This window comes from Acomys russatus, chromosome 16, assembly GCF_903995435.1.
Source record: "Acomys russatus chromosome 16, mAcoRus1.1, whole genome shotgun sequence".
Classification (NCBI taxonomy): Eukaryota; Metazoa; Chordata; class Mammalia; order Rodentia; family Muridae; genus Acomys; species Acomys russatus.
The window spans coordinates 27,552,281-27,567,640 of NC_067152.1; the positions used below are offsets into that span (position 1 = coordinate 27,552,281).

Consider the following 15,360-nt stretch of genomic DNA (forward strand, 5'->3'; position numbering starts at 1 on the left):
GGGCGGAGAGAGAGAGGAGAGGGAGGGAGGGAGAGAGAGGGAGGAGGGGGGGGAGGAGAGGGGGTTAGGGGAGTGGAAAGGGTCGGTAAGGACGGGGGGAAAAACAGCGGTCAGCCAGGAAGCCCAGGAGAAAAGCTGGGGCACCTGAGCCAGAACGGGAGCCCTAGCGAGAGCAGGGCACAAGAAGGCAGACACTCAGGGTTGGCCAGCTCCGCAAGATGTGTCTCCTCCGGCTCTTCAGCATCCTGCTCACCGCTGTGGTCTCTGGAGCTCGGGGATGGGGCTACTGTGAGTGCTGGTCTCAGAGGCAGGTGGGATTGGGTGCAGGAGTCTAGAGTTTGCAGGGTGAGTCCCGCACCGCATTGCGGCTAGGTGGTCGCCGGTCCTTCCCTGCATCCATGCACGCCTGCACGCTCCCATCTTTTCTTGCCTCTCCCCAGCGCTCCGCTCCGCAATGCAGCTTGGAGGGTGCTGCGTGCGCGCCACAGGGCTAGGGCTGGGCTCTGAGCTCCCAGTCATTCCGAGATTTAGAGCTGTTAATCCAAGCAGGAGCCACTGCCTGGGTTTGAGGTTAGGGTTGGCTATAAATGCGGTATTGGTGACCTAGGCTAGAGTTGAGGTTTTTACCCCCCAAGGGACTAGGACTAGAATTTGGAGCTGGCTCAGGGACTAGGTGGGATTTGTGGTTAGGGCTGGGTTTTATGGCTAGAATCCAAATAAGAGTTGGTGACCCTGACTAAGGGCAAGGATGATGCTAAGAATGGGATTGGGAGGGGGCTGGGTTTGGGGATTGGTGCATGTTTTGGTGGGGGAGGGTTGAAGAACGGAATTGATGGTGAGGCTGGGGTTAATTTTGTGTTCTGAAGCCCACTTAGGTTCTTAAGTACGCTGAAGTTTTGGTGTTGTATTTAGGGGAGTACTGAGCCAGGGCAGACTCTGGGCTAGCAAGGTCTATAAATGGGCTTTGGGTCTAGAGATGGAGGCAAAGGCTGACCCCCAAGAAGAAGACAAGCTCGGCTGAGGGAGCAGCTGTTGCTGAAACCCAGGTTGAGAGCACGGCTTCCAAGGAGGGCTGAGTCAGCCACAAGGGGGCAGTGAAGAGGCGGTTCAACCGCTAAGTGGGCCCAGCCTTTGGAAGAGGGGTCATACTAACAAGCTCATTTCCTTACTCCCACCCCACCCCAACCCCCCTCCCCAGATGGCTGCAATGAGGAGCTGGTGGGGCCTCTGTATGCACGGTCCCTGGGCGCCTCCTCCTACTATGGGCTCTTTACCACAGCCCGTTTTGCCCGGCTGCACGGTGAGCTTGCCCAAACCAGGAAGGGGAGGAGGACTCCAGAGAGCTGAGAGAAGATAGTGGGTGGTAAAAGCCCTTGCCCCTTCTGTAGGCATCAGTGGATGGTCACCCCGGATTGGGGACCCGAATCCCTGGCTCCAGATAGACTTAATGAAGAAGCATCGGATCCGGGCTGTGGCCACACAGGGAGCCTTTAATTCTTGGGATTGGGTCACACGTTACATGCTGCTCTACGGGGACCGTGTGGACAGCTGGACACCATTCTACCAGCAAGGGCACAACGCGGTACTCTTGGCACCCAGGCGCATAGACTTGGGGAGCCTTCCCCAGCTCTGGGTCCTGGGCTGGGCACTAGCTTGAAGGGAAGGGGAGGGGACAGCATGAGGCACAGGTGAGGACTCTCCTCTTGGCATTTAGTTCAGTTCTGATTGTTTCCTGCCAATCATAAGGTTTAACACACTTTAGCGTAAAACCTAGGAGAACTCCCTGAAGGCAATGATATTAGATTTGTGCTTTGAAGAAATAATAGGGGCACCCTAGACCCGGGAAACTAGTCTGTATACAATCTTGGAGGCAGGGAAGGTGGGGGTGAATTCCTATCCCGCTCCCGTCAAGAGTGGGGAGGTTTAAAGTCATTGCTGCCCAGGGAAGTTGAGGATGGGGACAACACGGTTATTACTGTTCCCAACCCCCACAGACCTTCTTCGGTAACGTCAACGAGTCGGCAGTGGTACGCCATGACCTACACTACCATTTCACCGCTCGCTACATCCGCATCGTGCCACTGGCCTGGAACCCACGCGGCAAGATCGGCTTGCGGCTGGGCATCTATGGCTGTCCTTACAGTAAGGGTGTGGAGGCCGGGGGAGGGACGAGGATCTTGAGAAGGGACAGTCTCCCAGCTCCCCTGCCCACCCACAATCCTTTGCACAGAATCCAACATACTGTATTTTGACGGCGACGATGCCATCTCGTACCGCTTCCCGCGAGGGGTCAGCCAAAGTCTTTGGGACGTGTTCGCTTTTAGTTTCAAGACGGAGGAGAAGGACGGGCTACTGCTGCACACCGAGGGCTCCCAGGGGGATTATGTGACCCTTGAACTGCAGGGGGCACACCTGCTGCTGCACATGAGCCTGGGTGAGCTTCGGAACCACAGAGGGCTGCCCTGCCTCAGCCTGGTCCTTCCTGTTACCGGCTGAGCCAAAATGCCCTTCTGTAGCGCTTGGTGCTCTGTGTTGAGGAATGCTGCTGGTTTGAGGGCTAGGGCCTGCTGGCGTCCTCACTGTGTTCTGCCTGGCCCTCAGGCAGCAGCCCCATCCAGCCAAGACCTGGGCACACCACAGTGAGTGCTGGCGGCGTCCTCAACGACCTAAGCTGGCACTATGTGAGGGTAGACCGATATGGCCGAGACGCAAATCTCACCCTGGATGGTTACGTCCATCGCTTTGTGCTCAACGGTGACTTTGAGAGGCTGAACCTGGACAATGAGGTGACCATGGGTGGGACACCATTTTGGGAGTGTGACAATGGATTGCTGTGTGTGTGTGTGTGTGTGTGTGTGTGTGTGTGTGTGTGTAAACACATGCCAGAGAGTGTTATATCTACTGTTCTAGTCCTTACCACAGATCTACTAAAATGGGTCTAGAAATCCAGATTCAGGGTACCAGGAAAAGTAGAAATTGTCCCCGAGTCTCCTTTTACAATTCTGTGCGATTGATAAAGACCCGGTGTCTCCAAAGTATCCAAGACAAACAATTTGACCTGCTGAAGGCCTGCAGCCAACTAATGGCGGCGTTAAGGCTCAAACCTGAACAAGCTTTGGCACTCAAACTGGGGAAATGTGGTCCAAGTTCTTTCTCAAAACTGGGCCCAGTACTGTAGAAAGGGTACTTACGGTGCACGTGCACAGGAAAGGTAGGCGCTAAACCCAGGGAAACTTCTTTTCACCTTTTCCTACAGATATTCATCGGGGGTCTGGTAGGTGCAGCACGTAAGAACCTGGCCTACCGGCATAACTTCCGTGGTTGCATAGAAAATGTGATTTACAACCGGATCGACATTGCGGACATGGCAGTGCGGCGCCATTCGCGGATCACCTTCGAGGCCAGTGGGCGGCGGGGGGGGGGGGGGGGGGCCGCGCATGTGGGAGGACAGGGACACTAAAGCCACTTGGAAAGCTAAGAGGTGGCGAGGAAAGAGATCTTGCTCAGGATCAGATCCACTCTCAACAGTCAGATTCTCAGGTGTTGGGGGAGTACCAAGAATTCACGGATCTGGCCGGGTGTGGTACACGCCTTTAATCCCAGCACTCAGGGAGGCAGAGGCAAGCAGATCTCTGTGAGTTTGAGGCCAGCCTGGTCTAAAAAGTGAGTCTAGGACAGCCAAAATTACACTGAGAAACCCTGTCTCCAAAACAAAACAACAACAACAAAATACCACCACCACCAACAACAAAACAAAAAAAGACTTCACAGATCAACATGACATTCACCCTTTAGTAGTGAGCCGGTCCAGGCGTCAGAAGAGGAGGAAAATGAGGTTTTGCTTTGGAGACAGTGGGATTCATGATAAAAAGCAAACAAAGGAGCAGAGGGCAGGCTTGTTTGGACCCCTTCTACAAACATGTAGACATACTTGCGGAGGATGGAAGGGTTAAGTTTGGAGGTCTTACCACCAACTCACACCTGGGTCTTAACCTATAAAGAGCATTGTGGAGAGTACCAGGCTTCCCTGTCCTGATACATCCACACATTCCCTTCTAGGGTAACGTGGCTTTCCGTTGCTTGGATCCCGTCCCACACCCCATCAACTTCGGAGGCCCTCACAACTTCGTCCAAGTGCCTGGTTTCCCCCGCCGCGGCCGCTTGGCAGTCTCCTTCCGCTTCCGCACCTGGGACCTCACCGGGCTTCTTCTTTTCTCCCGCTTGGGAGATGGGCTGGGTCACGTGGAACTGATGCTTAGCGAAGGGCAAGTCAACGTGTCCATTGCGCAGACAGGCCGCAAGAAGCTTCAGTTTGCTGCTGGTGAGAGGCTCTCTGGGAGGCACAAGCTGGCTAGAAAAGGGTGGGATCTAGAACAAAACAGGTACTCTCTGGTTCTGGAGGATTCCTGGAGATGTCTGTCAGTTATTTCCAACTTGCACACCGTGTCAATCAATGACTAAGGTTATGGACAGTGAAGGGAGCCGGCAGAGGTGCCACTGCCCAAGGAGAGAAGTCTAACAATGGGGTGCTCTCAGACTACTGTTGGGATCCAGAGAGGAACTGCTGCTTCCCCACTCAAGGCCATCTTCCCACTGGGCATGGTGGCTTGTGTATGCCCATAATCCCAGCATCTGGGAGGCCAAGGCAGGAAAAACCGTAAGTTTGAGGCCATCACGACTATATAGTAAGTTCCTGGCCAGCCTGGGATACAGAGAGATTCAAAACCGCAGCAAAGGGGCTGGGAACCCAGCTTGGGTGTTGAACAGCTCTCCAGCCACCCTGTAATTCCCACTGCAGGGCATCCAACTCCTCCTTCTGCCTTCCCACTCATGCACACAAAGACCACAATCTTTTTCTTTAAAAACAAAACAAAAAGACACCCTGCTGCCACGCCTTTAATTCTAGCACTCAGGAGGCAGAGGTAGGTGGATTGCTGTGAGTTCGAGGCTAGCTTGGTCTACAAAGCGAGTCTAGGACAGCCAAGGCTACAGAGAAACCCTGTCTCAAAAAAACAAACAAACAAACAAACAAAAAAGAAAAAAAAAGGCACCCCGCCCCCCCAAAACACAATCTTTTCTTATTGTGCTTCCACCCACTCACACCATCCTCCTTTCCTGTCCAGGGTACCGCCTGAACGATGGCTTCTGGCACGAGGTGAACTTTGTGGCACAGGAAAACCATGCAGTCATCAGTATTGATGATGTGGAGGGGGCAGAGGTCAGGGTCTCATACCCACTGCTGATCCGCACGGGGACTTCATATTTCTTTGGTGGTAAGTGTGGGGCAACTTTGCCCTTTCTCTTGGTGGGAAGGTCCAACTCAGTTCTGATGGGGCCACATGGAGACTATTGGAAGGACCAAGCCCCCTCTCACCTCTGAGACCATGGGGTATATATAGGTCATTGCCATCACTTGCACTTTGATTCTAGCATCCTTTTTCCACTCATGTATGTAGGGTTCCTTCTTGGCATTTCACCAGGGGAGGGTCTCTGGGTTCTTTCCACGGAAAGGGCCTTACAAGGTGTGGTTGCTCCAGGTTGTCCCAAACCAGCCAGTCGATGGGGCTGCCACTCCAACCAGACAGCATTCCACGGCTGCATGGAGCTGCTCAAGGTGGATGGTCAACTGGTCAACCTGACTCTGGTGGAGTTCCGGAGGCTTGGCTACTTTGCTGAGGTCCTCTTTGACACATGTGGCATCACCGACAGGTATCCAGAAGGTTCTCTCCCTATCAAGTGATCCCTCTGAAGCCGGCTCCTATAGTCCGAGTGGCCTTTTCTTTTTAATGTTCTTCCTGCAAAGTTACAGGTGCCCAGGATTCAAAGAAAGTTTCTATTCAGTCCTAAGGTTTTATTTGGCAGGGGCTATGTACTTTGCCTTCTTTTGGAAGAAGGGAGGAAAGCACTTGATCTTTGTAGACTATCTAGTGTCCCTGTGCCCTGGTACTTTGGAAAACTGGGAATGATCGCCTTTCAAGCCTCTTCCCTTTGGTGTTGACCCCTTCCCCAGATGCAGCCCAAACATGTGTGAGCATGACGGACGCTGCTACCAGTCTTGGGATGACTTCATCTGCTACTGTGAACTCACTGGCTACAAGGGCATTACCTGCCATGAACGTAAGCTCGATGGTACAGGGGGTCGGAGATCGGAGGAAGGTTATTGGGAATCAGGAAGCTGTTGGGGATAGTAGGGGTGACCATTCTTCTAGCTGTCTAGCTCCACAATTGCCTTGTTGCCCCCACCAGCTTTGTATAAGGAGTCCTGTGAAGCTTATCGCCTCAGTGGGAAAACTTCTGGAAACTTCACCATTGATCCTGATGGCAGTGGACCTCTGAAGCCATTTGTTGTGTATTGTGATATCCGAGGTGAGTGGCTTTGATGGGTGGGGATGGAGGGTTGACTAGGCAATGTAGGAGATGTGGGGGCCAGGGAAGCTGTAGGCGGGGGGGGGGGGGCAAGATGAAACTGTAGTGTGTGTTTGTGTGGGGGGCGGTGAAAGGACAGTGTAGAAGGGAGACACCTAGAAATTTGTAGTTTTACAGATAAATTCCAGCTTCTGGCCATTCCAGCAGCCGCATCTCTATCCTCCAATATGGAGGGTCCAAAGCTGGGCTACAGTGAAGTGGCTGGCCACATTTACTGGCTCCTAGGTGGCTGCAGGTTTGGTGGGTTGACAAGGAGGGAGACAGAGAACGTGTTTACGTCCAGCCAAAGCTCTGTCCCGTCTCTTCCAGAGAACCGAGCATGGACAGTTGTGCGGCATGACAGGCTGTGGACCACTCGAGTGACAGGTTCCAGCATGGAGCGGCCCTTTTTGGGGGCCATCCAGTACTGGAACGCCTCCTGGGAAGAAGTCAGTGCTCTGGCCAACGCTTCCCTGCACTGTGAGCAGTGGATCGAGTTCTCCTGCTACAATTCCCGGCTGCTCAACACTGCAGGTTGAGGCTGGCGGCAGGGAGGGCAAGGTGGCTGAGGCTGGCGGCAGCAGGGAGGGCAAGGCAGCACAGCTGGAGGACAGCCTGGGGTGGGGGCAAGGGTGGGTGGGTCGGGGCTGCTTGTACCTGGGTATGAGGGACCCAGACGCTAGTGGAGGGGCGGGGCCTGGAAGCTGCCTGGTGTCTTCCCCCAGGAGGCTACCCCTACAGCTTTTGGATTGGCCGAAATGAGGAGCAACATTTCTACTGGGGAGGCTCTCAGCCTGGGATCCAGCGCTGTGCCTGTGGGCTGGACCGGAGCTGTGTGGACCCTGCCCTGCACTGCAACTGTGATGCAGACCAGCCGCAGTGGTGAGGGGATGGGAGGCAGGTTTTTTTTTTTTTTTTTTTTTCGGGATCCCCCCCGGGGCAGCTGAGAGGCAGGGTTGAGTCATTGCATCCCGCTCCCACAGGAGAACGGACAAGGGACTGCTGACCTTCGTGGACCACCTGCCTGTCACTCAGATAGTGGTGGGGGATACAAACCGCTCCAGTTCCGAAGCTCAGTTCTTCCTGCGGCCTCTGCGTTGTTATGGCGACCGTGAGTGGCAGACTCCTTTGGTGTGCCTTTCCAGCACTGACTGTTGCCAAAACCTACATCGCCTGACCACCCACTGGGGATCTCTAGGTCACATGGCCAGACGCTCCTGCTGTGATCTGACCCTCACCTTCCTTGTTCTGCGCCTCATTCACCCCATTTCCGAGTCTCCCCAACTCTGCCTGCTCTGCTCTTCCCTGCCTCCCGCCCACTGAGGCTCCCCTACTCGCCCTACCCTCCAACTTCCCTGATGAGGCCTTCCTCGCCCTGTTTTTGCAGGCAATTCCTGGAACACCGTCTCCTTCCACACTGGAGCCGCACTGCGCTTCCCCCCAATCCGTGCCAACCACAGCCTTGACGTCTCTTTCTACTTCAGGACCTCGGCTCCCTCCGGAGTCTTCCTAGAGAACATGGGGGGCCCTTTCTGCCAGTGGCGCCGACCTTATGTGAGAGTGGAACTCAACAGTGAGTAGTAGGCAGACTAGGAAGAATGTGGCTCGTAGTGGGACATCACCCTGCGGAGGCTGGATTAGGGAACAGGGCAGTCACCCTCTTGAGAGGTGGCAGGGAAAGGTCCTAAGCTTACTGTCTTAGTGTCTGCCTATGTGACCGCAGCTCCTTGGCCCCTTTACTTATGAAAAGAGGAGCTAGTCCGGGCATAGGAGTTGGGAAACTGATTCCAGGAATCGGCAAATTTGGACAACAGATTGTGTGGTTTTAAGCCATTTGTAGGTTTTGTTTTATGCTGTGAACTAAGTGGGGGGACTATATAGGGAGCTCCCATTAGGTGAGGAGAGGGATTATATTGGGCAAGAACACTATGAGGGGTCTTGGGGGGGGGTCAGAACCCCCTTTCTCTATTGCCATGCTGTCCAGCGTCCCGGGATGTGGTCTTCGCCTTTGATATTGGCAATGGGGACGAGAACCTGACAGTGCACTCGGATGACTTCGAGTTCAATGACGATGAGTGGCATTTGGTCCGGGCTGAAATCAATGTGAAGCAGGCCCGGCTGCGAGTGGACCATCGGCCCTGGGTGCTAAGGCCTATGCCTCTGCAGACCTACATCTGGCTGGAGTATGACCAGCCCCTCTATGTTGGTAAGCAGCAACCCAGGAGCAGGGAGAAAGCCTCCATTCATGTTCCTACACTCTCATGGGTCACGCTCCATGTTGCCAGGAAGCCCATGTTCCAATCCTCTCTGCCCCTTGAGTGAGCCAGGGAGCCATTTGTCTCCTCCACTCCCTTATATTGTTTTTTGGATTTTTTGAGACAGGCTTTCTCTGTGTTAGCCTTGGCTGTTCTGGACTCGCTTTGTAGACCAGGTTGGCCTCGAACTCACAGTGATCTACCTGCCTCTGCCTCCCGAGTGCTGGGATTAAAGGCGTGCGCCACCATGCCTGGCCACTCCCTTATATTCTAGTCCATCCTCCTAGCCCTCTTGCCCCCTTTCTCACTCACAGTATTTATTCCTGTCTCTGGCTCTACAGTCATTTTAGGGGAGCTCTTGAAATCTACAGCCCCTGACTCTCCACTTAACTCCCAACCAGGATCTGCAGAGCTCAAAAGGCGCCCTTTTGTGGGCTGCTTGAGGGCCATGCGTCTGAATGGAGTGACTTTGAATCTGGAGGGTCGTGCCAATGCCTCTGAGGGCACCTTCCCCAACTGCACGGGCCACTGCACCCACCCCCGGTTCCCCTGTAACCATGGAGGACGTTGTGTGGAGCGATACAGCTACTACACGTGTGACTGTGACCTCACGGCCTTTGATGGACCTTATTGCAATCATGGTCAGTGCTGCTGGTTCAGGGACTGGGGGGGGGGGGCGCACAGAGCCTTGGTGCATGAGGGGAGGTCAGAGGGAAGGGAAGGGAATACAAGTCAGCAATTGTGGGACACTAGGGTTGTTAGACTTCTGAGCTCTTAAATGGGGCAACTAGGCATTTGAATATGCTGGGAAGCTCCACAGTCATACAGGAAAAGAGAGTGCCGGTACAACTAGCCGCTACTGCAGGGGTCCCAACATTAAGCACACTAACTTCCCCATCTTCCCACTATCGTCAAAGTCATGCAGGTTGCTCCCACTGCAGATGTGTGTGCATGTGTGTGGTGGTGGCACTGGCACATGTATGGGGGTGTTTCTTAGCTACACCTACATTGTGTTTTCAGACAGGGTCTCTCACTCAGCAACCAGCTGGGCTCAGTGGACAGAGTCCCGGGAATACTTTTGCCTCTGCCTCCTAAGCAATGGGATTACAAGTGTGTGCCATTGCATCTAGCTTTTCACGTGGGCGCTAGGGACTGAATTCACGTCCTCATGCTTGGGCAAGCATTCACCAACCGAACAAGCTTCCTAGCTCTGATAGTGTCCTTAGCTTCACAATCCATGTTTTCTCCTGCCATTTCCTGACCTAGCTCTACATTCCCAAAACATGTCAACCAAGGCTCTTGGTTGAGGTGAGCCTTGAGATTCACCATGTTCAGACTACATTTTCCTAAGGTCGGCCCAAGGTAATCATGGGGCAGGTGGGTTATTGTGGGTGGAGCCTGGGGGAATACAGGGAAGTATAAATAATAACAACACATAATTGGATGGAATTAGGATGTTTTGTTTGTTTTTTGGTTTTTTTCAAGACAGGGTTTCTGTGTAGCCCTGGATGTCCTGGACTCGCTTTGTAGACCAGGCTGGCCTCGAACTCACAGCGATCCACCTGCTTCTGCCTCTCTAGTGCTAAGATTAAAGGCGTGTGCAACCACGCCCAGCTGGAGTTAGGGTGTCTTAATTCTAATCTTGGCCTTTCACATAAACTGTGTGTTCTTGGGGAAGTCATTACCTATCCTTTAGGCTTAGGTTTCCTCGTCTGTAAATTGCAGAAGACAGACCAGATGATCTTCCAGGGTTCTCACATTATTATTCTATTTAGTGATAGATGGGGAGGTGCAGGCCTGTAATCCCAGCACTTGAAAGGCTGAGGCAGAAGGGTTGTAAATTTGGGCTACAAAATGAGACAATGTCTCCAAAATTGAAGGAAACAAAACAAAACAAAACAAAAAAGCCAACATAGTAGCAGATACTGAGTGTGTGTGTATAAAAACCCTCTGAACATGCGCCTGAGAAGTCTGCGGCCTCCGCTTGGTATCTCTGCTTCAGATATTGGCGGATTCTTTGAGACTGGCACATGGATGCGCTATAACCTCCAGTCAGCACTACGGTCTGCAGCCCAGGAGTTCTCCCACATGCTGAGCCGGCCCGTGCCGGGCTATGAGCCTGGCTATATTCCAGGCTACGACACCCCTGGTTATGTGCCTGGCTACCATGGCCCTGGGTACCGCCTGCCCGACTACCCGCGGCCTGGCCGGCCGGTGCCCGGATACCGAGGGCCTGTGTACAATGTGACCGGAGAGGAGGTGTCCTTTAGCTTCAGCACCAGCTCTGCTCCTGCAGTCCTGCTCTATGTCAGCTCCTTCGTACGTGACTACATGGCTGTGCTCATCAAGGAAGACGGTAAGTCTTCCATGGCTCCTTCCTCCAGCCACCGGAACTCCCACAGATAGTGACTAATGCAACGATACAATCCTTTGAAAGATAGGGCCATGGAGCTGAGAGAAGAACCCATGTTCCTCTTCCCGCTCCACAGGGACCCTACAGCTCCGGTATCAGTTGGGCACCAGTCCCTATGTGTACCAGTTAACCACTCGGCCAGTGACCGATGGCCAGCCCCACAGTGTCAACATCACCCGGGTCTATAGAAACCTCTTCATCCAGGTACAGATGGACAGGGGATAGGGCAGTTAAATCACAGCATCATGACCTTAGCTGTGGCACCCTATATAGGGGATTTTCATATGCGTCACCTCTCATGACCCTCTCATCAGCTCTGTGAAGTAGATGTGGTTGGCAGTTATTCTGAACTCCACTTACAAACCACTGAACAGGCTGAGAAGGGAAAGTCACACCACCAGGGCAGAGGGGCGTGGCCCAGTCAGCAGAGAGCTTGCTTAACATGCATGAGCCCTGGGTTCCACGCCCAGCGCTGCAGACTGGGCATGTAATCTCAGTTGAGGGAGGAGGATCAGAAGTTTAAGGTTATCCTTGGCTACATGTGAAGTTTGAGGGCAGCCTGTGGTACATGAGACCTGTATCAAAGGCAGTGACGGTGCTGGTGAGATGGCTCGGTGGCTAAAGGAACAAGCTTGATACACCAGGGTTTGATCCTGAGAGCCACCCTGCAAAAGGGGAGAAATAACTCCTACATTCTGAACTCTAGACGAACTGTGTGGCACTCCCTGCAAAATACAAAGTGTAGCTGGGTGTGGTGGCACACACCTTTAATCCCAGCCCTTGGAAGGCGGAGGCAGGCACGGATCTCTTGAGTTTGAGGTCAGCCTGGTCTACAAAGTGAATGCTGTGACAGCCAGGGATATACAGAGAGACCTTGTGCCCCAAAATCCTCCCCCACCCCCCCCCGAGACAGGGTTTCTCTGTTTATCCTTGACTGTCCTAGACTTGCTGTGTAGACCAGGCTGGCCTTGAACTAACAGTGATCCGCCTGCCTCTGCCTCCCAAGTGCTGGGATTAAAGGCGTGCGCCACCATGCCTGGCTCCTGTGCCCCAAAATAAAAATAAAATAGAAATGTAAGGGGGTCTAAGTGAAAACTACCAGTAAACCAAAAAGCCAGGGGTCAAAACGAGATTGTTTGAGCCATGTGCCAATCCTTCCTTGGCCCTGGGGTTGTTCATTTGGGGCAAGGCTAGTGTGGGCAGAGTAACTTCCTTTATGGTGCTGGCGGTGTCCATCCAGTGCCCACTTCTCCTCCCCCAGGTGGACTACTTCTCGATGACAGAACAGAAGTTCTCTCTGCTGGTGGACAGCCAGCTGGACTCGCCCAAGGCCTTGTATCTAGGGCGTGTGATGGGTAAGCCGCCTGTGAGGAGTCTGGGGAGAGCTTCGGGTGAAGCTGCTCAAACAGGGTGAGGGGGTGGGGGCAGCAGGAGGGCAGAGAGCAAGGGGAGTGAGGAACCACGGGGAAAATGGGTGCAGGACGAGCAGGGCTTCTGGGTGTGCCCAAGTGCCTCCTTCTGGCCCGCCTCCCCCTAAGAGACAGGAGTCATCGACCCAGAGATACAACGGTACAACAGCCCAGGCTTCTCGGGCTGCCTGTCCGGCGTTCGGTTCAACAATGTGGCTCCTCTGAAGAGCCACTTCCGAACCCCTCGCCCCATGACTGCTGAGCAAGCGGAGGCCATGCGGGTTCAAGGAGAGCTGTCGGAGTCTAACTGTGGCGCTATGCCACGCCTTGTCTTAGAGGTGCCACCTGAGCTCGATCCCTGGTACCTGCCCCCAGGTAAATCCTGAGACACAGGCAGAGGGAGTGATGGGTGGAGGGTAACAGTGATGGGAAATGGCTCTGAACACTGAGGCAGTGTCTCCTAACCAGTCCTTTCTCCTCTTTAGACTTCCCTTACTACCACGACGATGGATGGGTTGCCATACTCTTAGGCTGTGAGTAGCATTGACCGCTAACCTGACTTCCCAAGGCCATGCTGTCAGCATCCCTCCCAGCTCCTGTCTTCAAGGCTGAGGAGTGGAGGTGTTAGATGTGAGAGAGGAGAGTGAGGCAGGCTATGCTGACATCAGCACATAACTGGGCGAGGGCGGGGCAGCTACATACTTTTAGCTGCAATGAAATATTAAAATGCAGCCATAGTCACAGGATGAGGCAATAGCGATGTAACAACATCTAGAGAAATGAGAAGCCAGAGGACTAGTCATCAGAGACATGGGAAGAGTAACATGGGCAAGGGATCAGCCAGAACTCAGACCTAGACACAGGCATGGCCTCACATGGTCATATCCTGTACAGTTATACATGATGCTTTTGGTTTATGTGCATACTCCAGAGACCTTCCCTGAGTCGTTCCTTTTCTTCCGCTCAGTTTTGGTGGCCTTCCTGCTGCTGGGGCTTGTGGGAATGCTGGTGCTCTTCTATCTGCAAAACCATCGCTACAAGGGCTCCTACCACACCAATGAGCCCAAGGCCACCCATGATTCCCATCCTGGCAGCAAAACTCCCCTACCTCCTTCAGGCCCTGCTCAGGCCCCTGTCCCAACCCCAGCTCCCACCCAGGTTCCCACCCCAGCCCCAGCCCCAGCCCCTGCTCCAGGCCCCAGGGACCAGAACCTCCCCCAGATCTTGGAGGAGTCCAGGTCTGAATGAGTCACAGGGGCTTCAGGGACCAAGTCCAACTCCTCTAAGTCCCCTCAACGCCTGCCTCCCCTCTCCCCAGCCAGGGACATTTGGCTTTTCTTAGCAGGCTCTGTTCACCAGGATGACTTCCCTCTTGCCAGGTCTGGTGGGCAGAGCTACAGATGGACCAAAGGGAGTGGCCGAGCCTCACTGCCTAAACCAATGCCCTGCTCATCCCCCTTCCCCCAGGCTCCCGGCTGTTTGCCCGCCCCCCGGGAGGAAGCCCAAGGGGCTGAGACAGGCCTTCCTGCCATGCCTGTCCCAGCTGCTGCCAAGGATTAACAGCGGAGGGCAGGGGAGATGGATGCCTCCCTTCCTGTGCATGTTAACAGCAGGGACAGATGTGGGGGACTACGGGGCTGCAGAGGGTATGGGGGGGGGAGGCTGCTAAAACACACCCTGGAGCCTCCCCCCTGCCCCGCTGACCGGCTGTCTTCCATCTGCTTCCTCCCAGCCAGGGTTGAGGGAAGAACGTCATCACTGTCCCCACCCCCACCCCGCCCTTTTTGTTTTTACAGAGACCAAGAGGCCTCAGTTTAGCACTTTAGTACCTCCGCTGCTTCACACGCTTTAGCCAAAGCCATAAAAAGCCTGCAAGTAGACAATGATGCAGACACTGCCCAGCCAGCTCTCTACTCTTCCACCCCTTTCCGAAATATGCACTAGCCTCGGTGCCTGTGTGCAGGCCTGGCCCCCTCCGATGCATGAGGAGCCCTCCCCCTCCGCTCAGAAATGCTGCTGCTGCGTTTGCCCAGGAGGTTGTATTCTTTATATATATTTTTTGTTGCAAAGTCTCTCTCTAGAGAAACTATATATTATTCTAATTTTTTAATTATCTGTTTGTATATAAAAACAAAACAAAACTCAGTGGGCTGTCCTGTGCTGTGCCCAGTCTAGAGTGAGCTCATTTTGTGTTGGATGTCTCATGAGTCCTGCCAGCCACTCACTCACTTGCTGGGCCTCTATTCTAGAGCAGGGCAGAGCCCGCTGTGCCCTCAACTGAGCAGGTCCAATAAAGCAGAGTGGCAGAGCCCCAGTCTCTGTGTGGTAGCTGACATCATGGCCAAGGGATGAATGGAGTCTTCTTAAGGGAACTACTCTGAGAGCTTGGAAATGTTTAGTCCTCAAAACGTATGCATATAAGCTGGGTGGTGGCGGTGTACACCTTAGTCCCAGCACTGGGGAAGCAGAGGCAGTCACAATCTCTGAGTTTGGCCGGGCTGTGGTGGCGCACACCTTTAATCCCAGCACTCGGGAGGCAGAGGCAGGTGTATCTCTGTGAATTTGAGGCCAGCCTGGTCTACAAAGTTAGTCCAGGACAGTCAAGGCTACACAGAAAAACCCTGTCTCAAAAAAATAAAAAAAGAAACAAACAAAACCTATGCACCAACCAGGGCTTCACCCTGGTCAGCTCCACCCCACCCCCACAGCAGTGATTAGAGCGCTAAAGCTTCTGCCCAATCTGCCCCCATGCTACCACCTCTGATCCCTCCAGCCCAAGCATACAGGACACAACTTGCCAAAATGGACTCTAACACTTTATTAGATAAGAGGTCACAAGCCACAGGACTTTAAAGTGCAAGAAAATCACTGGCGATCA

The 15,360-nt window shown here is 53.7% G+C and overlaps 1 protein-coding gene across 3 annotated transcripts; it reads left to right on the top strand.

Annotated features, from left to right (window-relative positions):
• Positions 1–107: 107 nt before the first annotated feature.
• Cntnap1 (contactin associated protein 1) lies at positions 108–14,662 on the top strand. Of its 3 annotated transcripts, none has more exons than XM_051158670.1 (24): positions 108–288; positions 1,199–1,300; positions 1,389–1,582; positions 1,995–2,142; positions 2,231–2,434; positions 2,602–2,786; positions 3,257–3,400; positions 4,060–4,321; positions 5,124–5,273; positions 5,538–5,709; positions 6,011–6,117; positions 6,247–6,366; positions 6,736–6,939; positions 7,131–7,287; positions 7,389–7,516; positions 7,793–7,978; positions 8,390–8,611; positions 9,062–9,301; positions 10,663–11,016; positions 11,150–11,277; positions 12,335–12,428; positions 12,612–12,857; positions 12,968–13,015; positions 13,450–14,662. In XM_051158670.1, exons 1-24 carry the CDS (start codon positions 219–221, stop codon positions 13,728–13,730), a joined length of 4,146 nt encoding a protein of 1,381 aa, XP_051014627.1. In that variant the 5' UTR covers positions 108–218; the 3' UTR covers positions 13,731–14,662. The 3 variants fall into 3 exon arrangements, with proteins under 3 accessions (XP_051014627.1, XP_051014628.1, XP_051014629.1); XM_051158672.1 differs by lacking the exon at positions 108–288 and adding an exon at positions 327–345; XM_051158671.1 differs by lacking the exon at positions 1,199–1,300.
• The last annotated feature ends 698 nt before the right edge of the window (positions 14,663–15,360 follow it).

Coding starts and splice junctions, on each gene's coding strand:
- Cntnap1 (XM_051158670.1), top strand. CDS start 219: ATGTGTCTCCTCCGGCTCTTCAGCATCCTGCTCACCGCTGTGGTCTCT. Junction 6,940..7,130: donor CCGGCTGCTCAACACTGCAG/GTTGAGGCTGGC, acceptor GTCTTCCCCCAG/GAGGCTACCCCTACAGCTTT. Junction 7,288..7,388: donor GATGCAGACCAGCCGCAGTG/GTGAGGGGATGG, acceptor CCGCTCCCACAG/GAGAACGGACAAGGGACTGC.